Source organism: Pristis pectinata, chromosome 25 (genome assembly GCF_009764475.1).
Source record: "Pristis pectinata isolate sPriPec2 chromosome 25, sPriPec2.1.pri, whole genome shotgun sequence".
NCBI lineage: Eukaryota > Metazoa > Chordata > Chondrichthyes > Rhinopristiformes > Pristidae > Pristis > Pristis pectinata.
The window spans coordinates 30388642-30416147 of NC_067429.1; the positions used below are offsets into that span (position 1 = coordinate 30388642).

Sequence of the window (27506 nt, forward strand, 5' to 3'; positions counted from 1 at the left end):
TTAGGAGGCAGAAGGGATTAGGTTAATTAGGTGTTTAATTACTAGTTTAATTAGTTCGACACATCAACATGGGCCGAAGGCCTGTTCCTGTACTGTACTGTTCTATGTTAATTATTTGCCAGTGTTTTAATGTGCTGTCGATCTAATTTGATTTTAAATAACTTTTACTTTTTAAAATTATTTAAGATGAATTAATTTAATATTCAAAATATTTAATGCTGTTAAAAAGCCTTCGATAGCCAGTGAGCTGTGCACGGCTGTCAGAGTGTCTGAGGGGAGGGGCCTCACGTGGCATCCGAGGCTTTCTGACCTCCCAGATCTCACTGCTCCTCACTGGATGCCCATCGGGTACAGAGGTCAGCTCATTCAGGCACAACAGATGTAAATGTGGGCTGATGGGGCAAATCTGGGCAGCGGGTTGGTGTGGGGAGATTGGGCAGTGGGTTGGTGTGGGGAGATGGACAGTGCGTTGGTGTGGGGAGATTGGGCAGTGGGTTGGGGTGGGGAGATTGGGCAGCAGGTTGGTGTGGGGAGATGGACAGTGGGTTGGTGTGGGGAGATTGGGCAGCGGGTTGGTGTGGGGAGATGGACAGTGGGTTGGTGTGGGGAGATTGGGCAGCGGGTTGGTGTGGGGAGATGGACAGTGGGTTGGTGTGGGGAGATTGGGCAGTGGGTTGGTGTGGGGAGATTGGGCAGTGGGCTGGGGTGGAGAGATCGGGCAGTGGGTTGGGGTGGGGAGATCGGACAGTGCGTTGGTGTGGGGAGATGGGCTGTGGGCTGGGGTGGGGAGATCGGGCTGTGGGCTGGGGTGGGGAGATCGGGCTGTGGGTTGGGGTGGGGAGATCGGGCTGTGGGCTGGGGTGGGGAGATCGGGCTGTGGGTTGGGGTGGGGAGATCAGGCTGTGGGCTGGGGTGGGGAGATCGGGCTGTGGGCTGGGGTGGGGAGATCGGGCTGTGGGTTGGTGCGGAGAGATGGGCAGTGCGTTGGTGTGGGGAGATCGACAGTGAGTTGGTGTGGCGAGATGGATGGTGGATTGGTGTGGAGGTATTGGGCAGTTGACAAGTGGGGAGATGGGCTGTTGGTTGGGTTCAGCACAGGTCTGCCCTGCTGTTCACACATCAGCCTGACACAGTGGTAAAATTCTTGATGCTCTCTTCAAATCCCTGTATGTCCTTTCCCATCACTCTCACTGTAACCATTCTCAACGCTACCACCCTAAAATGAGAAATCATGCCTGTACCATCATGAACATCTTTCAATTGATTACTAAGAATTTTCTTGGGATATTCCTTGGAGCAAAGTTGTGGGAAATCCCCAGGAAATATCGAAGAAAGTTTGCCACCAAAACTGCAGCAACGTATTGGGAGAAGAGCTATAAAGTTAAAGAGAGATACAGCACAGCAACAGGCACTTCGGCCCATCAAATCCATGCTGACAATCAACCACCCATTTGCACTACTACCATATTTTCTTTATACCCTCACACATTCTCATCATCGCCTCTCAGATCCCACCACTCACCTACATACCAGGGGCAATTTACAGCAAACAGTTGACCTACCAAGCTTCATGCCTTTGGGATGTGGGTGGAAACCAGTAGAATGTGCACACAGACAGCGCCGGAGGTCAGGATTGAACCTGGGCCTTTGCCGCTGGTTGGGGAGTAGCTCCACTAACTGCACTAGTGCTTTTCTAATGAGGGAATTCCTGGTGAATTCCCAAAAGAAGTGAGAGAATAAACTTAACCAAAGAATTATTCAACTGAGAAACTGGACACTGGAAAATGTCAGTGAGAATAGATCCTTGCAACATGGAAGTTGAACAAGTAGAAAGCAGCTCAACACACGAATAAAACGGGCGGCTCAGTGGTCAATAGTTAGTGCTGTTGCCTCACAGCTCCAGTGGACCAGGTTTTACCTAAACCTCTGGTGGTGTCTGTACAGAGTTTGTACCTTTTCCCTGAGACTGTTTGGCTCCGGGGAATTCTGTTTGCTCCCATGCCCCAGAGACCTGCTGATAGGTTAATTGGCCACTGTGACTTACCTCTTAGTATAGGTTAATACCAAAAATTGGTATTGGCATTGCCATTGGTTTTGGTATTGGCTTATTATTGTCACTTGTACCGAGGTACAGTGAAAAACTTGCCTAGCATACTGTTCGTACTGTACTACCTCAGTGCACAGTGCATTGAGGTAGTACAGGGTAAAAACAACAACAGAATACAGGGTAAAGTGTCACAGCTACAGGGAAGTGCCTTGCAGGTAGACAATAAGGTGCAAGGTCATAACAAATTAGATTGTAATGTCAAGGTTCCATCCCATCATATAAGGGTTCAATAGTCTTATTACCGTGGGATAGAAGCTGTCCTTGAGCCTGGTGGTATGTGCCCTCAGTCTCCTGTATCTTCTGCCTGATGGGAGAGGGAAGAAGAGAGAATGTCCCGGGTGGGTGGGGTCTTTGATTATGCTGGCTGCTTCACCAAGGCAGCGAGAGGTATAGAAAGAGTCCATGGAGGGGAGCCTGGTTTCAGTGATCAGAGGTGAATTGATAGGTATATGTATGAGAAAGTAAGTTTTAGGAGTACAGGGAAACAAGGAGAGAGAATGGGAAATAATGGGATTGTTCCCCTAGGAGTCAACATGGTCCCAATGTCTCCCTCTGAGTTGTAATAAAGTACGTACTATCACAACTCACTAAACTGTGAGTTAATAAATTCACAAGTAACTCAGTGAACAGTGAAAGAGGAGCCAAGGAATTAATAACTTTAAACACCACCAAGCACAGTGGGGAATTAAAAACAAATTAATGAAGCAAGAGGCAACACTGAATTGGTATGCGACAGATCAGCAGGAACACTGATAGGCTAGGCAATTAATGGAATGCTGGGCACACAGAGCAGGGAGCACGTCAGATAAATAACCATCAGTGCAACAGCGGGAGCCAGAGGATTAATATTTCCATAGGTACAGTAATGAATAAATTAGTACAACAACAGTGTGAATTTGAAAACTTGAATAATCTCCATGAAGTGGCGAGCAGCCAGAGATTTGTTATATTCAAGAAGTGCCAGGAGCAAGTGATCAGTAAATCCACACTGGGAAAGTAAAAGCTCCTTAAATCCATTTTCTGTCCCCACCACTGATTTTCACTGATATAATTTTAAAATTGCTATGTTTGTCAGTTTAAAGAAAATGGTTATTTCATCCAAAGCTTCAGCTGTGATGGGGTGAGAGGAGAATAGTGTCATGATTGAAGATGACACTACCTCTCGCTGCCTTGACGAAGCAGCCGGCATAATCAAAGACCCCACCCACCCGGGTCATTCTCTCTTCTCTCCTCTTCCATCAGGTAGAAGATACAGGAGCCTGAGGGCATATAGTTGTTCTGACCTTGCACCTTATTGTCTACCTGCAATGCTCTCCCCGGTAGCTGTGACACTTTACTCTGTATTCTGTTATTGTTTTTACCCTGTACTACCTCAATGCACTGTGTAATGATTTGATCTGTATGATCGGTATGCAAGACAAGTTTTTCACTGTACCCCGGTACAAGTGACAATAATAAACCAATAGCAATACCAAAGATCAGGGGTCACGGTGTGGGGCCAAAGGTGGGTGGCAGATGTTGAGAGGTACCTGTTCACTTGTGCAGATGACTTACTGCTCATACCTTTGTGATATTCTCCAGAAATGGAACGCCACTTTCATGTTCAGAGTGTCTGAGGAATTCTTCGCATCCTTGGGGCTCATCAAGATGCCAGAGGAATTTTGGAAGTACTCTATGCTTAAGAAACCTGATGATGGCAGGGAGGTTGTGTGCCATGCATCTGCCTGGGATTTCTATAACCGGAAGGACTTCAGGTTGGTTCTCTACATAACAGACGTGAAGCTGCTCAGAAGCAATGTGAATGTAGGGATTACTCATTGAGCAAAGACCATTTGTGTGCCATATGGTCATGTAATGCACTGCTAATGGCTCAGTGATAACACCCTAACGCTGTGGATACCAGACCACCCTTTCGTGGTTGAACAGAGTTCCCAAGAAGTGCTGCCTTGTCCTTTAAATTAGATATTAAAGCAAATCTCTCCTTTGAGATATAAAAGATCACATGCCACCATATGTGAAGAATCCTACACTGCATCCCGGCCAACATTTATGACTTAAGTAGCACCACCAAAACAGAATATGTGGTGATTTGTTCTGGGATCTTGCTGTGTACAACTAGACTGCTACCTTTCCTACATTACAGCAGTGACTACACTTGACTTCATTGACTGTATTTTGAGAAATCCTGAGCTTGTGAAAAGCTCTGTATAGTTATTAACCTTTCTATTTGTGTGGCTGTTTCTTACCCTTTGCTCTATTCTGGGGATGATGGGGACCTGGGGTTGAAATCCACCGCAGCGTGTGATGGTAATGTCCCCTCTGTTCATTCTCCAGAATCAAACAGTGCACGACCGTCACCATGGAGCAGCTGTTCACGGTTCACCATGAGATGGGACACGTGGAGTACTACCTACAGTATAAGGACCAGCCAGTCAGCTTCAGGAGCGGAGCCAACCCAGGCTTCCATGAAGCAATCGGGGATGTTTTGGCACTCTCAGTCTCAACACCCATTCACTTGCAAAAGATCGGACTACTGGAAAGTGCCACCAGTGATGAGGGTATGTGGATTCATAGAGTCATACAGCACGGAATCAGGTCCTTCAGCCCAACCCATCCCTGCTGACCAAGGTGCCCACCTAAGCCTGTCCCATTTGCCTGTGTGTGGCCCATATCCTTGTAAGTCCTTCTTATCCATGTACATATTCAAATGTCTTTTTTTAATGTCGCTATTGTACTTGCCTCAACTACGTTCTCTGGCAGCTCGTTTCATATTACGCACCGCCCTCTGTGTGAAGAGATTGTCTTTCTGGTCCCTTTTAAGTCTTTCCCTTCTCACCTTAAACTTATACCCTCTAGTTTTTGGTTCCCTTTCCCTGGGTAAAAGACTGTGTTCATTGACCCTACCTATGCCCCTCATGATTTTATACCCCTCTATAAGGTCACCCTCTGTCTCCTTCACTCCAAGGAGTAAAGTTCTAGCCTACCCAACCTCTCCCTATGAGTCCTGGCAACATTTTCATGAATATTCTTTGCACTCTTTCCAGCTTAATAACATCTTTCCTATAACTGGATGACCAAAACTGTACACAATACACCAAGTGTGCCCTCACAAATGTCTTGTACAGCTTCAACACAACGTCCCAACTTGTATACTTAATGCCCTAACTGTGGCTAGAGAGGACACAAAGATCTTGGTCATGGTCCCGGAAATCTTATCTCTTGCCTCTCTTAAAAACTCCTGGGGATATCCCATCTGACCCTGGAGACTTATCCATCTTAATGTTCTTCAAGAGACCCAACAGCACCTCTTTCTTCATCTCAAATATTAGCACGCTCCACATTGATCTCACTATCCTCTGCATCCTTCTCCTCAGTGAATACCAATGCAAAGTACTCTTTTAGGACCGCTCCCACAGCCTCCACCTCCAAGCACATGTTCCATCCTTTATCCTTGAGTGGCTCTACCCTCTCCCCAGTTGTCCTCTTGCTTTTGATGTAAGTATAGAATGCCTTGGGATTCTCTTTGATCCTACTTGCCAAGGGCTTTTCATGGCCTGTCCTGGTTCTCTTAATTCCTTTCTTGAATTCTTTTCTGGCTTCTTTATATTCCTCAAGGGCTCTGTTTGATTTTGGCTTTCTAAACCTTACACATGCTTCCTTTTTCTTCTTGACTAAATTCACCACCTTTCTCATCATCCAAGGTTCCCTCACCTTATCATCCTTGTTCCTCCTTCTTACTGGAACATCCCTGTCCTTTACTCTGTGCAGTCGGTCTTTAAGCACCCTCCACATGTCAGATGTGGACTTGCCCAAAAGTAGTTGTTCCCAATTGACTCTCCCTAACTCCTGCCTAATACTCTCTTAATTTGCCCTCCCCCAATTTAAACCTTTCCTGCAAGATCCATACTTATCCTTATTCATAGCCATGAACCACCAAGGCACTGATTTCTCTGAACCTTGAACCATAGAACCATAGAACAATACAGCACAATACAGGCCCTTCGGCCCACAATGTTGTGTCGATTTTTAAACTAAGCCTAAGACTATCTAACACCTTCCTCCCACATATCCCCCTATTTTAAATTCCTCCATATGCTTATCTAACTACCTCTTGAATTTGACCAACATATCAGCCTCCACCACCACCCCAGGTAGCGCATTCCACGCACCAACCACTCTCTGGGTGAAAAACCTCCCTCTGACATCTCCCTTGAACTTCCCACCCATTACCTTAAAGCCATGCCCTCTGGTATTGAGCATTGGTGCCCTGGGAAAGAGGCGCTGGCTGTCCACTCTATCTATTCCTCTTAATATTTTGTACACCTCTATCATGTCTCCTCTCATCCTCCTTCTCTCCAATGAGTAAAGCCCCAGCTCCCTTAGTCTCTCCTCATAATCCATACTCTCTAAACCAGGCAGCATCCTGGTAAATCTCCTCTGCACCCTTTCCAACGCTTCCACATCCTTCCTATAATGAGGCGACCAGAATTGGACACAGTACTCCAAGTGCGGTCTAACCAGAGTTTTGTAGAGCTGCATCATTACCTGGCAGTTCTTAAACTTGATCCCACGACTTATTGAACTAAGATCAAAAAGAAAAGCTGGAGTGGATCAGAGGCTTTCTCACAAACTGCAGCAAGAGGCCTTTCTGATGGGGTGGGACAATTTGTTAATACCTTGCTTCTGCTGTCTTTGGTCTTTAGGTTTCTGCCTGGAGCACACACCCTATGTCTGAGCACAAACCCTAATTGATGGAATAACCATCTGATCAGGACTCCCACACTCTGACCGAAAGGAAGATGAGGTTTGAGGAAGCCCCTGCCCTCCCGTAGTGGATTGGCTTTCATTACTGAAGGATGCAAACCCATCACATCAGAGATGCTTCCTATCCCAGCTTCTCTGTGCCGACAGAACTAAAGAGGGAACAACATTTTAAAGTTTAATTTGTCATTAGAGAATTAGTTTCCCACCTTGCTGATTTTAATCTCCTTCATTGTCTACAGCAATATTACCTTGGTGAGCTTTTCTTACAAAATCTTACTGGATCACCCTGTATTGCCCATCATAAGATAGGTATGGAGAAAATAGCTGCCCTCAGTGTGATGTGTGACCAACAATATACAATGAGCACTCAATATTCAGTGTCAGTCCAATATAGATACTACTTTGCATCCGTCAAAATGTGTTTCAGGCCATAGATTCGTAGAGTTATACAACATGGAAACACGCCCTTCAGTCCAACTTGTTCATGCCGAACCATGTCCCTTCCTAGGTAGTCCCATTTGCCTGCATTTGGCCCAGATCTCTCTAAACCTTTCCTGTCGATGTACCTGTCCAAATGTCTTTTAAATGATGTAATGTTACCCGCCTCTACAGCTTCCTCTGGCAGCTCGTTCCATAAACCCATTGCCCTCTGTGTGGAAAAGTTGCCCTTCAGGTCATCTATAAATATTCAAACAGGGGCTTCTGTTTGACAGCCAGTTAATCCAGTTCAGTGACAGACCAGGTTCACACCAAGCTCGGTAAACTCTCTGGATACGTTGTGAGCCATCTAGACTTTACCTGTTCTGTTTAAACGACAGAGATTCTCCCCTTCCCATTCTCTACCCTCTAACACTTTTACATTTAAGGAGCTAACTCTGCTGTGTTTACCCAGCAAGGTAAAGCGACCTGAAGTGGTTTCACTGTAACTTTAGAGAATAGCTTCAAAGTCAAAGTCAAGTTTATTGTCATGTGCAGAAGTTCATGTGTGCACAGGTGCAATGAAAAACTTACTTACAGCTGCATCACAGGCACACAGCATCATAGAAACAGCATTCATAATTTTTACAAGAAAGAACACAATTAAAAGCAAAAAAAAGTCCATTTTAGTGCAAAGTGATCAAAATGGTCATGGTGTTGCTAAACTAAGTTAGTGATGAGGGTTGTACAGGTTGGTTCAAGAACCGAATGGTTGAAGGGAAGTAGCTGTTCCTGAACCCAGTGGTGTGGGACTTCAGGCTTCTGTACCTCCTGCCCGATGGTAGCTGGGAGAAGGTAGACCTGCTGCTTTGATGATGTTAATCCCCATTATTGCCTGCTTAATCCCCATATTAACGTTAATCCCCATATTACCTTGTGCATCCTCCCTTACAAAGAGAACAATAATCTATTTGGAGCAACGCACTCAAAATGCTGCAGGAGCTCAGCAGGTCAGGCAGCATCTATGGAGGGAAATAAACAGTCGACGTTTCGGGTCGAGCCCCTTCATCAGGACTGGAAAGGAAGAGGGCATAACTTTCCAGTCCTGATGAAGGGGCTCGACCCGAAACATCGACCGTTTATTTCCCTCCATGGATGCTGCCTGACCTGCTGAGTTTCTCCAGCGCTTTGTATGTTGGTCCAGATTCCAGCATCTGCGGAATCCCTTGAATCTAGCTGGATCAACCAGTTTTGTCTATCATAAGATATGTATGGACAAAGTAACTGCCCTTCTATCATGTGTGAATAACAATATACAAAGTGAGAACTGAGGTGAGCTGTCAAGTCACATGCAAAAGCATAATTCACTAGTGTTTTTGTATGTGTGACTCAACACCTCACCACAGCTCCCTCACTAAACATTGCACCCATTGGTTCTTCACTGTGGGTTGTGGAAAGGGGACATCTCTGATAAGGCCAGCATTTATTGTCCATTCCAACTTGCCTTTGAAGCGAGGGTCCTTTAAACTACTGCGGGGCGGCGGGGGGGGGGGGGGGGTTGGAAGTCAGGACAGATGTGGTTTGGAGTCATATGTTGGCCAGGCAGTGTGAGGATAGCAAGTTACCTCAACAGATATTAGTGAAGTAAATGGTACAAGGTGTGGTTGGTCTATGGTCACTGTTTACTGATATTGATTTCTCATATCAAAATTTAAAAATAAATTTGAATTTCCCAACTGTGGGATTCAAAATCTAATCTGTAGAACAATAGTCCAAGGATACAGGGCCGGAGAGGTAACCAGGGTTTGCAGATTTAACCTTAACAAGCCCAGGACCTATTGCTGACCACTGTGCACATCCAGTCTTACCTTGGTCCCTTACATTACAGAGAATGTTTTCAACTGATTCACACTCAACTTCACAGCCGTTAGCTGCTCAGATGTTGAAACACTAGAAAAACCCATTCGGCTCTTCAAACCTTCTCAGCCATTCAATACAATTACCCCTGATTCTCTACCTCAGGACCATATTCCCACTCTCTCTGTAAATCCCCCGATGTCTTTTGTGTCCAGAGATCTAGCTACCTCTTTCTTAAATATATTCAGCGACTTGACCTCTCCTGCCTTCTGCGGGAAAGAATTCCACAGGTTCATCGCCCTCTGGATGAAGAGATTGATCTTTATCTCAGTCACAGGGTTATACAGCATGAAACAAGCCCTTCAGCCCAACTTGCCCATGCCAGCCAAGTTTTCTACCTGAGCTAGTTCCATTTGCCTGTGTTTGGCCCATATCCCTCTACACCTTTCCTATCCATGTACCTGTCCAAATGTCTTTTAAACGTTGTAATTGTACCCACCTCTACCACTTCCTCTGGCAGTTCATTCCATATACCCACCACCCTCTGCGTGAAAAAGTTGCCCTTCGGATCCCTTTTAAATCTTTCCCCCCTCACCTTAAACCTATAGTTTTAGACTCCATTGGCCTTGGAAAAAGACTATGACCTTATTTATGCTTCTCATGCTTTTATACCTCTACAAAGTCACCCCTCAGCCTCCTACACTCTAGGGGAAAATTTCTCAAAATATCCATCCTCTCCTTATAACTCAAGCCCTCCAGTCCCAGTAACATCCTTGTGAATCTCTTCTGTGCTGTTTCCAGCTTAATGACATCTTTCCTATAGCTGGGTGACCAGAACTGCACACAGTACTCCAAGTGTGATCTCACCAACAGCTTATGCACTTGTAACATGATGTCCCAGCTCCTGTACTCAATGCCCTGACCGAGGAAGGCAAAGGTGCCAAATACCTTCTTCACCACCCTGTCTATCTGTGTTGCTACTTGCAGGGAACTACCCCTAGGTCCCTCTGCTCTACAACAGTCTTCAGGATCCTACCATTTACAGTGTAAGTCGTACCCTGGTTTAACTTACCAAAGTGCAACACCTTGCACTTGTCTGAGTTAAATTCCATCGTCCATTCTTTGGTCCACTTCCCCAGTTGTTCTGGATCCTATTATAACATTAGATAATCCTCTTCACTGCCCACCACACTACCAGTTTGAATGTCATCTTCATACTTACTAACCATGCTAACTACATCCTCATCCAAATCATTAATATAGATGAAGACCAACAGTGGACCCAGCGCGGATCCTTACGGCACACCACAGGTCACAGGTCTCCAAACTGATGAACAACCCTCCACTTCCACCTTCTGACTTCTTCCACCAAGCCAAATTTGCATCCAATTGGCTTGCTCACCCTAGATCCCATGTGTCCTAATCTTCTGGACTAGCCTGCCATGCGGGATTTTGTCAAGGACCTTGCTGAAGTCCATGTAGACAACATTCACCTCCCTGCCTTCGTCAATTCTCTTGGTCACTCTTCAAAAAAACTCAGTCAGGATCTCCCACGTACAAAGCCATGCTGCCTATCCCTAATCAGTCCTTGCCTTTCCAAATGCTGGTCGATCTTGTCCCTCTGAATCCCCTCCAGTCACTTTCCCATCGCTGATGTTCGGCTCACCAGCCTGTAGTTCCCTGGCTTTTCCTTGCAACCTGTCTTAAACAACATCAGACATCCTCCAGTCTTTAATGTCTTAACCTGTATCCCAGGGCTCTCATCCCTGACTCTAAACCTCCCAACAAGCGAAACATCTTCCTACGTTCACCCTGTTGGGTTCTGTCAGAATCTTGAATGTTTCATTGACGTTTCTTCTCATTCTTCTAATCTCCTGGTATTCTTGTGGAAAGCTTTGTAACTTAACAGTACCTAATGAGTCCCAGTGGATAACATTTACCAGGCCTTAGAAAAGGTCTGAAAGATAAGTGATGAAAGAATGATAACACATATCTTCTTCGTCACAAGCAATGTTGCCAGCTCTGTGTTTCAGGAACATGGGAAGAGAATAGAATTGGGTGGCACAGTGGTACAGCCACTTGAGTTGCTGTCTCACAAATCCAGGAAGCCAGGTTCAATTCTGCCCTCTAGTGCTGTCACTACAGTCTGTAGGTTGTCACTGTGACCATGACTGTTTCCTCCAGTGCTCCAGTCTCCTCCAACACCCCAAAGACGGATGGGTTGGTGGATTAATTGAGTGGTAGAATCCCGGGGCAGTGAAATTGTTGGAACTCTGGGCCAACGTGCTCTTGTAGGGGTGATAGGTAAGGAAGGCAAGTCTAGCGATCCCTGGATGTCAAGGAATATTGAGGGTTTGTTAAACACAAAAATAGGAAGTATCTGGTAGATATGGAGTACTGAAAACAGGGGAGGGCCTACAGAAGTATTGAATACGTATTAAAAAAGAAATTAGGTGGGCAAAGTATGGCCACAAAATATCACTGCTGACAAAATTAAGGGAAATCCCAAGGCATTTTAATAAGAATATTAAGAGCAAAGTGTAACAAGGGAAAGAACAGGGTACATTGGGGACAAAAGGGGTAATCAGTGCATGGATCCAGTGGATGAGTTGACATTTTAAGTGAATACTTCTTATCTGTGTTCACAAAGTAGACAAATGTTGCAATTGGACAATTCAGGGAGAGGGACAGAGATATTCTTGAGCACGTTATCATTAAAAAGGAGGACAGGTAAGATGTCTTAGTGGGCATAAAGATGGATAATTCCCCAGGGTCTGATGAGAAGTATCCCTGGCTGCTGTGGGCATCAAGGGAGGAGATCGCTGGGACCCTGACAAAGATTTTTAAATCTTCACTGGACACAAGTGAGGTGCTAGATGACTGGAGGACAGCAAATGTGATTCCTTTGTTCAAAAAGGGCAACAGGGTTGTCGGGTAATTACAGGCCAGTGAGTCCAACAGCGGTGGTGGGAAAGCTATTGGAAAAAAATCTGAGGAACAGGATTAACCTACATTTGGAAAATCAGGAGTTGATCAGGGATCACAGCATGGGTCTGTCGGTGGGAGATTTTGTTTAACTGAGTTTTCTGAAAAACTAATGAAAGATACTGATGAGGACAGTGTGGTTGATGTAATCTATACAGACTTCAGTAAGAACTTTGACAATGTCCAACATGCATTCTGGGGGCAGCCCGCAAGTGTCGCCACGCTTCCGGTGCCAACATAGCATGCCCACAACTTCCTAACCTGTACATCTTTGGAATGTGGGAGGAAACCGGAGCACCCGGAGGAAACCCACGCAGACACGGGGAGAACATACAAACTCCTTACAGACAGCGGCGGGAATTGAACCCGGGTCGCTGGCGCTGTAAAGTGTTACACTAACCACTACACTACCGTGCCTGCCCTAGGAGACAGAGGGTGATGATGGAGACTTTTGTGACTGGAAGCCTGCAAGCAATGGCTTACCATAAGGATTAGTATCAGGACCTATATTGTTTGTCATATATATTAATGATCTGGACATGAATGTAAGAAGTATTAGTAAGTTTGTAGATGAAGCAAAAATTGGGAGCAGTGTTGGAGGTAAGGAGGATAGTCTTGGGTTGCAGAACAATATTGGTCAGCTAGTAAGTTGGGTGGAGCTATGGCAGATGGAACTTAATCCCAAAAAGTGCAATTGTGTTTGGATGTCTAATAAGGGTAGGACATACACTGTGGACAGTAGGGTCTCAGTGAGTATTGAGGAATGGAGAGACCTCGGTGTACAAGGCCATAGATCCCTAAAGTGGCAGCACAGGTAGATAAATTAATGAAGAAGGCAATTGGGGTGCTAGCCTTCATTAGCTAGGACATAGAATATAGGTGCAGGGAGTACATGGTAAAATTGTACAAGATATAGGTTAGGCCATAGCTGGAGTACTCTGTACACTTCTGGTCACCACACTATAAGAAGGACATGAATGCATTGGAGTGGATGCAGAGGACATTTACCAAGAAGTTACCTGGGATGGAACATGTCAGTTATGAGGAGAGATTGGACAGACGGGGTTTGTTGTCCTTGGAGCAGAGGAGGCTGAGGGGGCGGAGGAGGGTGGTGGGACCTGACGGACGTGCACAAAATTACGTGGGGCAGAGAAAAAGCAGATAATGAGAAACTTTGCCCCATAATAGAAACGTCTAAAACCTGAGGTCATCGGTCTAAGGTGAGGAGTAGAAGGGTTAAAGGGAATGGAGGAAAATTTTCTGCAATCTTGAACGCACTGCCTGAGGGGCTGGTGGAGATAGTTACTTGCACAACACTTAAGAAGTATCTGGACGAGCACTTAAATCGCCACAGCACAGAAGCTTTGGACCAAGTGCCAGTAAATGGGCTAGGTGGATAATTGATGGTCAGCACGAACTCTGTGGGCCAAAGTGCCTGTTTCTGTGCTGTTTGATCCTCTTACTCTACTTTCTGTGACAACTATACAGCATGTTCTTCTCATTCGGTCTCTGTTGCCTATAACAACGCAATGACTGCAACTTCTAGGCCCCAATTTTGTCTTATATTTTCTCATACCAGACAGTCTCCCAGCAAGGTAATACACCCCACCCCGCCCTCTCAAAAGACTCCCTGAAAATGGCAATACAAATAGATAGGGTGGTAGAGAAGGTGTACGACATGCTTGCCTTCATCAGTCTTCATCATAGGGTATTACAGTCAGGAACTCCTGCTGAAGGTGTACAAAACTTTGTTTCAGCCACACTTTGGAGCATTGTGTGCAGTTCTGGTTGCCCCATTACAGGAAGGGTGTGGTGGCTTTGGAGAGGGTGCAGAAGAGGTTTACCAGGATTCTTCCTGGATTAGAGGGTACCAGCTATAAAAAGAGGTTGGAGGAAACTTGGATTGTTTTCTCTGGAGCGTCAGGGGCTGAGGGGAGACCTGATAGAAGTTTATAAAATTTTGGGAGGTATGGATAGGATAGACAATCAGAATCTTTTTCCCAGAGTAGAAAGACATGGGAGGACACGGTAGCTTAGCAGTTAGCATAAGACTATTACAGCGCCAGCAATCGCTGTTCAGTTCCCGCCGCCGTCTGTAAGGAGTTTGTATGTTCTCCCTGTGTATGCATGGGTTTTCTCCGGGTGCTCCAGTTTCCTCCCACATTCCAAAGACGCATGGGTTAGTAGGTTAACACGGGTGTAATTGGGTGGCGTGGGCTCGTTGGGCCAGAAGGGCCTGTTACCATGCTGTATAAATAAAGTTTTAAAGTTTTTAAAATGTTATATACTAGAGGGCATAGCTTTAAAGTGAGAGGGGAAAAGTTCAAAGGAGATGTGCGGGGCAAGTTTTTTACACAGAGAGTGGTGGGTGTTTGGAATGGGCTGCTTGGGGTGGTGGTAGAGGCAGATACAATAGTGGCATTTAAGAGGTTTTTAGACAGGCTCACGAATATACAGGGAATGGAGGGGCATGGATCATGGGCAGGCAGAAGGGATTTAGTTTAATTTGGCATTGTGTTTGGCGCAGACATTGTGGGCCGAAGGGCCTGGTCCTGTGTTGTACTGTTTTATGTTCAATATTCTATCCCTCCCTATGGAGTAGAGCCCAGTGCAGTAGATGGCTATTTAGCTGAGATATTGGAAAGCCAAACAGAAAATTTAAGGGGATTTAAAAAGGGAAATAAAAGTACTTAGCTTCTATTTTGTTCAATCCTATGATTTGATTTCCTGACAGAGTCTGACGTTAACTACCTTCTGAAAATGGCCTTGGAAAAAATTGCCTTCCTCCCGTTTGGATACCTGATCGATCAGTGGCGTTGGAGAGTGTTCGACGGACAGATTTCCCCAGACAACTACAACTATGAATGGTGGTACCTGAGGTAAAACAGAGTATGGTCCACGGTGAGAGATCAACATAAGCTGAGCCTCCTCTTGGGTTTGCATCAGGATTTAGTTTGTGTCTCCACTTGTGTCTTCCAGGACAAAGTACCAAGGCATCTGCCCCCCTGTTCCAAGGAATGAAACAAACTTTGACCCTGGTGCCAAGTACCACATCGCTGCAAATACTCCTTACATCAGGTAAATGTCCAAAGAACAGATTTCACAAGACCTCCTTCAATTATCTGCTTCACAAAGCCAGAGATGTGGAAGGCATGCAATTGTCCAGGTCTTCCCCCTCACTTATGCTGCTCGTTTCTACAACTCTCCCACTAAAGTAGTGGCAGAAAAGCTGGAGGACTTCCTGCTCAGTGCCCAATCCAACCATCACCCTTTGTCCAAAGTGACCACAGACTCACAAGCCACAAAAGGAGGTCATGCAGCCCATTATGTCTACAACTGCCTACCCAGCCACGCAATCTTTCCCAGAGCTCTCTGCAATTTCTTTCATGAAGTACTTATCCAATTAGTTACTACTGAATGTGATCACTGATTGACACCAGCACCCTTGCAGTGCATTCCACTTCAAAGCAACTTTCTCCTCAAATTTTCAAATTCCATAGTTCCTTATGATGTGGGACGTTGCCCTAAAGCCCATCGAGTCTACTCCCTCCTTTACTAATTTTCACTGTAATTATTGTCCTTACATTCCCATCAATTCCCCCCTGATCCTACCACTCAACTGCGTACTAAGGGCAACTTACTGCGGACAATTAACCCACCAACCCTTCCGTCTTTGGAATATACAGAACTACAGATAAATGACCTGGCTGAGAAAGTTTGTGGTCTGATAAGTAAACTTACTGACCACACAAAGATCGGTGGAGTTGTAGATAGTGAGAATAGTTGCCTAAGGATACAGAGGGATATAGATCAGCTGGAAAGTTGGGCAGAGCAGTGGCAGATGGAACTTAATCCAGATAGGTGTGAGTTAATGCATTTTGGGTCATCTAATACTGGCTGGACATACACAGTAAACAATAGACATACAGAGGGACCTTCAGGTGCGAGTTCATAGCTCCCTGAAAATGGCAACACAAGTGGATAATGAAGAAGATGTTTTGCCTGCTTGCCTTCATAGCCAGGGGTAGTGAGTATAAGAGTTGGGACATAATGTTGCAGCTGCATGTGACTTTGGTTGGGCCACACTTGGAATATTATGTGCAGATCTGGTCACTGCACTATAGAAGGGATGTAGTAGTGCTCAGAAAGAGTGCAGAAGAGATTCACCAGGATGTTGCCTAGAATGGAGGGCTTTAGTTACGAGGAGAGATTGGATAATCTGGGACTGTTCTCATTGGAGTGCAGGAGGCTGACCTTATGGAGATTTATAAAATCATGAGGGACATAGGTAGGGTAGATTATCACAGCTTTTTCCAAGGGTAAAGAAGTCTGAAACCAGAGGTTTAAGGTGAGGGGGAAAATATTTAAAGGAGATCTGAAGGGCAAGTTTGTCACACAGAAGGTGGTGGGTATATGCAACAAGTTGCCAGGGGAGCTGGTATAGGTAGGTACAACCAAAGCAACTAAAAAAATTTTGACAGGTACATGGATAAGAAAGGAATAGGTGCTAAATGAAGGAAAATGGAATTAATATAGATAGGTCAAGGATCCTTTAAAGGGTCTTCAAACTGAAGCATTAACTTTACTTCTCTTTCTACAGATGCTGCCTGACCTGCTGAGTGTTCTTAGCATTTTCAATTTTTACTTCAGATATCTGGCATCTGCAGATTTTTCGTTTACATTTAGAGTTAACAGTAATATGCCTCCCAAAAAATAGTCCACAGTCATTTAATCTAGGCCCAAGCAAGGAATCTTGGTATGGGGCTATGGCAGGCAATAAGTGCCAAACAATTTGGGCTTTAACATACCTCATCAGCTTCCAGAGAGGGGGTGAGAAGCACCATTAAACATTTGGACTCCTTCAGTCAGGATACTTGCGCCCTTGGAGAATGCACAGCACAGATTCCCCAGAACCAACCCAGGGCTTGAGAACCAGAGCAGTTCAAAAGCTCACCACCAACCTCTCAAGGGTAATTAGGGCAAATAATAAGGCAATAAATACTGCCTTGTGAATGAATAAATAACAGGAATTGGCTTGTGTTGTCTTGCGTTCAGGAAGCTGACGGACTATCTAATTGAAGGAATGTAATTGGCTGGTGGTGGATTCCAGCAGCTAGGGTTTAGCCCTGGAAACAGCACCACTACCCACAGGGTGAAATCAGGTACACAAAAGAGGAAACGTGGAACTCTCTGCACTAATGGTACGAATAACTCAGACAATGAAATCCTGAAGGCTGAGATTTTTAAAGGGTGACCATACCAATGAATATAGAGCAAAGGCAGGTCACAGGAGGTTGGTGACAGATTGGTCGTGATCTAAGTGCGTGGAAGAGAGTTTGAAAGGTTGCCTCCATTTCTCATTCTCCAAAAAAAAACAATTTCCTCTCATTTTTACAGGTACTTTGTGAGTTTTATTCTACAGTTCCAGTTCCACAAAGCACTATGCAATGCCAGTGGACACACAGGACCTCTGCATCAATGTGACATCTACAACTCAACTGCAGCTGGGAAATTACTCAGGTGGGTTCTTCATCTTTAGCCCTGTTGGAAGTAAAAAATGGGGAAATAGTGGTTCAGAAGTTCTCTTGCAATGTGCACTATACAAATAAATGTATCTGAAACACAATCACTGGACACAAGGGACCTTTTCCTTGTGGGTACCACATGACCATTGGGACCTCTGAGTTACATCAATCCTGATTCAACACACAACTAATGGTGATGATATGAAATCCTCCTGCACGAGGCAGGTTTTAAACACTAACACAGGTGCAGATGGGAGGGATGAGGTCTGCTCCAGAGTTGGTTAAGAGATCTCTCCCCAGATGTAAGGTGGGACGATCCATGCATCAAGCGGTCTGACACTGGGTTACTTGTATCCCTTCTCACCCACACTGATTGCTCCCACACGCCCCTTGCGTGGTTCTCAGATTACTCCTCATTCTCCTTCACTAGTGTCCCCATCAATGTGACAATCTACAACTTCCTCAAACCCAACCTTGACCCTCACCATTTCTATTGATCATTTTGCCAATTCACCCCCAATCTTCTACCCCATTTTCCCCAATTACTTCTCCTCCAATTATCTTCCCACCCTGATCGTCTCCCCAAATTTCCCCCAATCAGCTCCCCAATCATCTTTCTCCATCTTCACCCCAGCATCACCCCACCCCCACCCCTGATCATCTTCGCAAATGCCTTCCCCAGTGATCTCCTCAGCAGACACTGTGGTAAATTTATGTATAATATGGGAATAAATCACATGATATCACTGTGTGTATAGATGAAGCAAACATCATGTTCTGGGGTGCCTTGGTGTTAGAACAGAAAAGGCTACGTACCCTTATTTTGTATTCAGCAGACACTATTATGGTTAGAACTTAACAGAAGACCAGCAGAATGCAAAATACACCCCAATACTCTGCAGGCACTTTGTACTATTAAGTCTGGAACCTGGAACCCTGAAGCTTTTGACATAACACTGCGTAACCGCATACTTACACACACGACCCTAAATCACTCAAATTAGTGGCCTTCCCATAATGCATCCTGCTGCATGAGAAGCATTGGAAAGTCACATGAAACCATGTAAGACTATGTCTCAAGTCACCCTTTCGCAGGTATGAAAACTCCCTGGATGCTGTCTCCCAGGCACGAGGTGCTCTGGGAAGGCCATCTCCCAAGAAAGGAATATCCTGGGATTGCCACCTCCCAGAGAAGGATTTCTGGGGATGAGCCCCTCCCAGGCATGGGGCAGGATCTCCCTGTGTAGCCACCTTGTGATCTCCCCAGATAGCTACTTCCCAGGTATGGTATCTTCCCTTACTTATTTGCCCCCACACCACTTCTGTCACTTCATTCCTCAACCTTCAGCCTCCACTCTGTGCTGAGGTCCTCAACAGTTTGAACAAGATGGTAGAAATGGCAGTTGGCCCTTTAACAACTAACTCATGACCAACATTGGGGAACTAGACCCGGGCTTCGGTTCAGAGGACTTCGGAGCAGCTAAGTGTTTTCTCTGTTTATCACTTTTATTAGGGTTTTTGAGTGTAAGGGTTAGTTTTTTGTTAGGGTTTTTAGTGTAAGGTTTAGATTTTTTAGTAAGTTTTTTAAGTAGTCGAGTGGGGGCTGGACTGCGCAGGCGCGGCACAGGCAGCTTAAAAAGCAAACAGCCTATAGAGCGGGCAGCGTCGGAGCGGGCAGCAGAGTGAGTGGGAGCAGAGTGTTCTGGGCTTTGGCTCAAGGGGCTTCGGCGCGAAGGGGCAAGGAGGGTAAGTAGCTGGTAAGTAGGTAAAGGCAAGGTTTAGCTTTTGGTCATTATAGATTTGTAGGTGGGACTAACTAGGGAAAAAAAAGGTAGTCAGAAGCAGGACATGGTGGTGTGCTGCAGCTGTTTGATGTGGGAACTCGTGGACCTTGCTGCGGTCCAAGATGGCCACATCTGCAGTAAGTGCTTGAGGCTGGACGAACTTCGGCTCAGAGTTGATGAGCTGGAGTCACAGCTACAAACACTGCGCAGCATAAGGGAGGGAGAGAGTTTTGTAGACACGGTGCATCAGGTGACAGTCACCCCCCTTAGGGTAGGTACATCTGAGGTTCAGGAGGCAGATAGAATGGTGACGGTCAGGGGAGGGAAGAAGAAGAAGTCAGGCAGGCAGACAGGACAGAGAGCCCCGGAGGCTGTTCCCCTCAGTAACAAGTTTTCTGCCTTGGAAGCTGTTGAGGGGGATGACCTGCAGGGGCCTAGCTGCAGTTACCAGGTCTCTGGCACTGGGGCTGGTTCTGCTGCTCAGAAGGGAAGGGTGGGAAAGAGACATGCGGTAGTGATAGGGGACTCGATAGTCAGGGAAACAGACAGGAGGTTCTGTGGCAGTGAGCATGAATCCCGGATGGTATGTTGCCTCCCAGGTGCCAGGGTCCGGGATGTCACTGATCGGATCCACAGAATTCTTGAGTGGGAGGGAGAGCAGCCAGAAGTTGTGGTCCATATTGGCACCAATGACATAGGTAGGAAGGGGGATGAGGTCCTGAAGAGTGAATTCAGGGAGCTAGGCAGAAAATTGAGGAACAGGACCTCAAGAGTAGCAATATCGGGATTGCTGCCAGTGCCACGTGATAGTGAAGGTAGGAATAGGAGGAGGTGGCAGATAAATGTGTGGCTGAGAAGTTGGTGCAGGAGGGAGGGTTTTAGATTTCTGGATCATTGGGATCTCTTCTCGGGAAGGTGGGACCTGTACAGAGAGGACGGGTTACACCCGAACCAGAAGGGGGCCAATATCCTTGCGGCGAGATTTGCTAGGGTGGTTCGGGAGGGTTTAAACTAGTTTGTGAGGGGGAAGGGAACTGGAGGAGTAGGTCAGAGGAAGAAGGGAATGGGGAAAAGTTAGATCAAACAGGTAGTGAGGCTTTGGGGAAGGAGAAGCAGAATACAGGCTGTAAAAGTAGTAAGGTAGATGGACTGAAGTGTGTTTACTTAAATGCAGTGTCAGGAATAAGGGGGATGAACTGAGGGCTTGGATAAGTATGGGGGACTATGATATCGTGGCTATTACTGAGACGTGGCTGACGTCAGGAGAGGAGTGGATATTGAATATTCCTGGTTTTCGGTGTTTTAAGAGGGATAGGGAAGGGGGGAGAAGAGGTGGAGGGGTGGCGATACTGGTCAGGGACACTGTTACGGCTGTGGAAAAAATGGATGTTGTAGAAGGATCATCTCTAGAGTCCGTATGGGTGGAGTTAAGGAACAAGAAAGGAGCAGTTACTCTACTAGGAGTATTCTATAGGCCCCCCGGTAGCAGTAGAGATATAGAGGAGCAGATTGGCAGGCAGTGTTTGGAGAGAAGCAGAAATAACAGGGTTATTATAATGGGAGACTTCAACTTCCCAAATATAGACTGGAACCTGCTTAGTGCCAAAGGTTTAAATGGGACAGAATTTGTTAAGTGTGTCCAGGAGGGATTCCTGACGCAGTATGTTGACAGGCCGACTAGAGGGAATGCCATGTTAGATCTAGTCTTAGGAAATGAACCGGGACAGGTGAAGGATCTATTGGTGGGTGAGCATTTTGGGGACAGTGACCATTGCTCCATAACCTTTAAAATTGTCATGGACAGGGACAGGTGCAGAGAGGACAAGAGGTTTTTCAATTGGGGAAGGGCTAACTACGAGGCTATAAGGAGAGAACTTGGGAGTGTAAATTGGGATGTCCTTTTTGAAGGAAAATGTACCATGGGGATGTGGTCGATATTCAGGGATCTTATGCAGGATGTTAGGGATAAATATGTCCCGGTGAGGCAGAGAAGGAATGGCAGGGTGAAGGAACCGTGGGTGATGAGAGAGGTGGAACGACTAGTTAGGGAGAAGAAGGTAACGTACGTGATGTATAAGCAGCAAGGTTCAGACAGGGCCTGTGAGGAATATAGGGTAGCAAGGAAGGAACTTAAGAAAGGGCTGAGGAGAGCTAGAAGGGGACATGAAAAGGCTTTGGCTAGTAGGGTTAAGGAAAATCCCAAGGCCTTTTTCAAGTACGTGAAGGGTAGGAGGATGGCTAGGGTAAAGGTAGGTCCGACTAAGGACAAAGGTGGGAGAATTTGCCTTGAGGCAGCGGAAGTGGGAGAAGTTCTGAATGAGTACTTCTCTTCGGTATTCACCAGGGAGAGTGGTCTTGATGATGCGGAAGGGAGTGCTGGTAGGGGTAATGTTCTCGAGGTTGTTGATATCAAGAGAGAGGATGTGTTGAAGTTGTTAAATAATATTAAGACAGATAAATCTCCGGGGCCTGACGGGATTTTCCCCAGGCTGCTTCGAGAGGCTAGGGAGGAGATTGATGAACCGCTGGTAAGGATCTTTGAGTCCTCGTTGTCCACGGGGGTGGTGCCCGAGGATTGGAGGGTTGCAAATGTGGTCCCCTTGTTCAAAAAAGGTAATAGGGATAGGCCAGGGAATTATAGACCGGTGAGTCTCACGTCTGTGGTGGGTAAGCTGTTAGAAAGGATTCTAAGGGATAGGATTTATGAACACCTTGAGAATCATGGACTGATTAGGGACAGCCAGCATGGCTTTGTGAAGGGAAGATCTTGCCTCACAAGCCTGATAGAGTTCTTTGAGGAGGTGACGAGGAAGATTGATGAGGGCAGTGTGGTGGATGTGGTTTACATGGATTTTAGTAAGGCGTTTGATAAGGTTCCTCATGGTAGGCTTCTTCAGAAGGTCAGAGGCCGAGGGATCCAAGGAAGCTTGGCTGTGTGGATTAGGAATTGGCTTGCATGTAGAAAGCAGAGGGTTGTGGTGGAGGGAGTGCCCTCGGATTGGAAGGCAGTGACTAGTGGTGTCCCGCAGGAATCGGTTCTGGGACCTCTACTTTTTGTGATATTTATAGATGACTTAGATGAGGGGGTGGAGGGCTGGGTTAGTAAGTTTGCAGACGACACTAAGATAGGCGGTGTTGTGGATAGTGTGGAGGGCTGTCGGAGCTTACAGAGGGATATTGATAGGATGCAGAGCTGGGCTGACAAGTTGCAGATGGAGTTCAATCCTGAGAAGTGTGAGGTGGTACACTTTGGAAGGACAAACTCCAGGGCAGAGTACAGGGTAAACGGCAAGGTACTTGGCAGTGTGGAGGAGCAGAGGGATCTGGGGGTTCATATTCACAGTTCATTGAAAGTTGCCTCACAGGTGGAAAGAGCAGTTAAGAAGGCCAATGGGATGTTGGCTTTCATAAGTCACGGGATTGAGTTTAAGAGCCGCGAGGTTATGATGCAGCTTTATAAAACTCTAGTTAGGCCACACTTAGAGTACTGTGTTCAGTTCTGGTCGCCTCATTATAGGAAGGATGTGGAGGCGTTGGAGAGGGTGCAGAGGAGATTTACCAGGATGCTGCCTGGATTGGAGGGTATTGAATATGAGGAGAGGCTTAAGGTGCTAGGGCTTTATTCACTGGAAAGGAGGAGGATGAGAGGAGACATGATAGAGGTATATAAAATATTGAGAGGAATAGATAGAGTAGACAGTCAGCACCTCCTTCCCAGGGCACCAATGCTCAAGACGAGAGGTCATGGCTTTAAGGTTATGGGTGGGAGGTTCAGGGGAGATGTCAGAGGGAGGTTTTTCACCCAAAGAGTGGTTGGTGCATGGAATGCACTGCCTGGGGTGGTGATGGAGGCAGATACATTGAACAGGTTCAAGAGCTTGTTGGATAGGCATATGGAGGAACGTGAGATAGAGGGATATGAGGGAGGAAGGGGTTAGGTAGTGTGAGGGTGGTCTGATGGATGGCACGACACAGTGGGCCGAAGGGCCTGTTTTGTGCTGTATGGTTCTATGGTTCTATGGAAACTCTTTGAACAGCTGGAACCTTTTCAATGTATAAATCATAAATGAATTATCATGCACAATGTGGGCTGAAGCACACCAAGAACCAATCATCCAGCCTTTCTGACAACCCAAGTTGAAGACTGTGATGTGGGCACCACTTAACAACACCAGCACGGCTCTCTTAGTGACAGCTGAAAAATGAACAGAGAAACATTTCGGAGAAATGATGAAGTAGTTTCATTCAAGTTGGAAAAAGCAAGCGATGAGTATGATCCTAGAACCTACAGCTGTTCGAACCAGCCAGGAGTTTCTGCTACAACCTTCTAAACCATAATCCTAACCACAGAAGAAGTCAACCCATGATTGTTTGTCCAGTCCTCTACAATGAAGCTTAACTGCATCTTGTGGTATCTTTTTCAGTGACGCACTGAAGGTCGGCGCTTCAAAACCTTGGCAGGATGTCCTTCAGAGTTTTACAGGCAGTAATAAAATGGATGCCTCTGCCCTGCTGGAGTATTTCAAACCTGTCACCAAGTGGCTGATGGAGCAAAACAACAAAACTCGTGAACAGCTGGGGTGGCCTGACTTTGATTGGCGTCCCCCTGTCCCTGAGGGATACCCAAATGGCATTGGTAAGTACCAACTGAAATGGAAGTGGGCATGGGAAATGGTGGGCTCAGAGCTGCTTAGCTCCAAGCCGGTTACAGTAGCCAATCACCTTGATTCAATCACGTTCAATAATCTTGTCAGCCATGGCTTATTTTTCTGATTTATTCAGTTTTATAGATATGTTATTTAAAGAAAAATAGTCAAATCAGCTGGCTCACTTACTACTTACTAGGCATGTGTGGCAGTCAGTGCAGGTAGAACTTGTAGAACCAGTGCTTTGGATTACTCTGTCCTGAAGCTCAATAGGATTAGGTACCTTCTGTGATATAACATTAGATAGTTTGAGACAAGACCTTTGCAGGCTTGGTGGGGAGGGCTGAATTCGGGCCCCTTGAATCATAGTTCCCCACTGCTGGTGTTGGTAAGCGGTGATCCATTGTCCAGACGAGTCAACAACTGTGTTATCTGTTGTAACACATGATGACTAGTTTAGTGGTAGATGAACAAGAAAACTCTTTTCACCCAGCAGTTCCTTGCTATACTAAATTAGTTACTGCATTCCCCCTGCTTCAGAACAGTGGCAACATCTAAAAGGACTAATTGGTTGTAAAACACTCCAGGATGTCCTGAGAACAACAGTTGCTATATATGTAATGGTTTTTGTATGATATGAAAGTAACAAAGCCCCTCGCAACCCAGATGATAAATGAGCAGGTCTATCACAGCGATACGCAAAGTGCTGGAGGAACTCAGCGGGTCAGGCAGCATCTGCGGAGGGAAATGGACAGTCGACGTTCAGGTCCAGACCCTTCATCTGGACTGAAAAATAGAGGATGGATAGCCGGTATAAAGAGGTGGAGGGAAGGGGTGGAGCAAGAGCTGGCAGGTGATAGGTGGATCCAGGTGAGGGGGGGGTGATAGGCAGGTGGAGGCAAGAATGATGTCAGACACTGGGAGGTGATTGGTGGAAGTGACAAAGGGCTGAAGTTGAATCTAATAGGAAGGTGGATCATGGAATAGAGGGAGGGAGGTGGGGAGGTTTATCACCAACCAGTTTAAGAATCAACAATGGAAATAATACCCTCGACAATGACTCCCAGACGGACTGAAAGTAAAGGCAAGCCCCATGTGTAAGCTGACTGCAGTCTCCTACCAATCACTGGTCATCACGGTTCATTCCCAACATCACACTTGAAGACCATGCTCTGCAGAGCCGGGCCTGACACCAAATGGAACAATTTTAGCTTTCCTTAGGAACATCAATCAGTTGAAAGAGCTCACCTTGCTGTGCATATAGAGTGACTTCCTTTACCCTTGAAAACAACGTAATAATCTGGCACTTTTACCAACTTTAAGTTGGCTGAATCCATGTCTCAACCAATGAAGTGATGAAAATAAAACAAAACTGCAGACACTGGAAATCTGAAATAAAAACAGAAAATGCTAGAAACGCTCAGCAGGTCAGGCAGTGTCTTTGGAGAGAGAAACAGTTAAGGTTTCGGGTTCAGAACCCTTCCCTGATGAAGGATCCCAGACCTGACACATTAACTATTTCTCTTTCCATAGATGCTGCCCGACCAGCTGAGTGTTTTCAGTATTTTGCCTTTTTAAAATGTTGTCAGTTCTGTTGTTTAGAAAAGGCAGCAGCTGTTTTGGGCACACAAGGTCCCTTACAGAACAAAGACTCAATGATCAGCTCACCTGGTTTTCAGTGGCACAGTTAGCAGAGCTGCTACCTCATAGCTCAGCGACTTGGGTTCATTCCTGAATTCAGGTGCTGTCTGTGTGGAGTCTGAATGTTCTCCATGTGACCCAGTGGGTTTCCCCTGGGTGCTTCAATTTCTTCCACATCCCAAGGACACGTAGGTTGGTAGGTTCATTGGCGGAGGTGTTGGTGTGCGGTAAAATCTGGGGAGAGTTTATGGTAATAAGGAGAAAATGGGTTACAAGGAAAATTAGTGAAGGAATGGGATTCTCCTTGAAACTATATAGACTCATTTGGCTGAAATGACCTCCTCTTAGGTCATACTGAATTATGGAATGTGGAATCTGCTTTTCAGTGATGTGGGCCAGGACACCAGGAATAACTCCCCCACTCTCCCTCAGTTTGGTTCCTCCTTGGTTCCTCAGCCGTACCCATGGCTCTGGCCTACTCCAGGGAACTCTCCACCTAATCCAGAGCCAAGGCTTTCCAGGTGGGACTCCTGCTGAAAATAAGAAGGATCACAAGATCACAAGACAAAGGAGCAGAAGTAGGCCATTCGGCCCATCGAGTCTGCTCCACTACCTCACCATGACCTAAACTATTCCCACCTAGACCCAATTTACAGCCTTTTCCCCATATTTCTTGATACCTTGATGAATTAGATACCTATCAATCTCCTCCTTAAGTACCCCCAATGATCGGGCCTCCACAGCTGTATGTGGCAAAGAATTCCATAAATCCACGACCCTCTAGATAAAGAAATTTCTTCTCATTTCTTTTCTATATGGGTATCCTCTAATTCTAAGACTGTGTCCTATAGTCCTGGACTCACCCACCAAGGGAAACAGCTTAGCCACATCAACTCTGTCCAGTCCTTTCAACTTTCAAGATGTTTCTATGAGGTCCCCTCTCATTCTTCTGTACTCCAGTGAGTACAGTCCAAGAGCTGACAAACGCTCATTGTATGTAAGGCCTTTCATTCTGGGAATCATCCTCGTAAATCTTCTCTGAACCCTCTCCAACATCAGCACATCCTTCATAAGATAAGGGGCCCAAAACTGCACACCATATTCCAAATGAGATCTCACCAGTGCCCCATAAAGCCTCATCAACACTTCCTTACTTTTATACATTGTACCTCTCGAAAGAATGCCAACACAGCATTCGCTTTTCCTACCGCCGATCCAAGGATGGCATGTAGTCAAAATTCCACAGCATGTATGACAACCCAGAATTCCAGGTTTCCCAATTAATCATCAACTCCCTGCTTTCCTTCCCACCGTGTTTCGAGTTTACTGCTGTCAACTTCCAGGACTGCGTATCATGTCTGCTGGAGCAGGGGTTGGATCTTTGACTACAGGTTTCAGCTAAAATGTTAACCTCTGTGCACAGTGAATAACTAGAGCCAAAATTGATTCACTTTATAATGGGCAGACTATCTCCATTTGTATGGTGACCCAGTTAAGCCCAAAGGATTGCTCTTAGCTCAGTTCAATTTCTGTCTTATCCCTGGTCTGAATGTTGAATCGTTGCACTGAGGTTTGGAGATGGCTGCTCTTGATGCTGTTGTTACACTGGCAAATGAAGGCCCATGATCTGTTGGTAACATCAACTTGCTGCTGGGCATGATGCCCACGATTCCTCAGTCTTCAAGGCAACATGCACTGCGTTGACATTTCCTTAATCAGCCCGTTACTGTCCCCGGTGGCCAAATACAGACCTAAGGCAGCCAAAGAATGTCCACCTTGT

General features: G+C 45.9%; 1 protein-coding gene across 2 annotated transcripts in view; it reads left to right on the top strand.

Moving 5' to 3' along the window:
* ace (angiotensin I converting enzyme (peptidyl-dipeptidase A) 1) overlaps positions 1–27506 on the top strand; it is a 144929-nt gene that overhangs the window by 51729 nt on the left and 65694 nt on the right. For both annotated transcript variants that reach the window (XM_052038907.1, XM_052038906.1), the window contains exons 7-12: positions 3689–3861; positions 4442–4665; positions 14865–15009; positions 15110–15208; positions 17528–17650; positions 23864–24075. In XM_052038907.1, coding sequence (XP_051894867.1) covers positions 3689–3861; positions 4442–4665; positions 14865–15009; positions 15110–15208; positions 17528–17650; positions 23864–24075 — 976 coding nt within the window. The remainder of the gene's footprint in view (positions 1–3688; positions 3862–4441; positions 4666–14864; positions 15010–15109; positions 15209–17527; positions 17651–23863; positions 24076–27506) is intronic.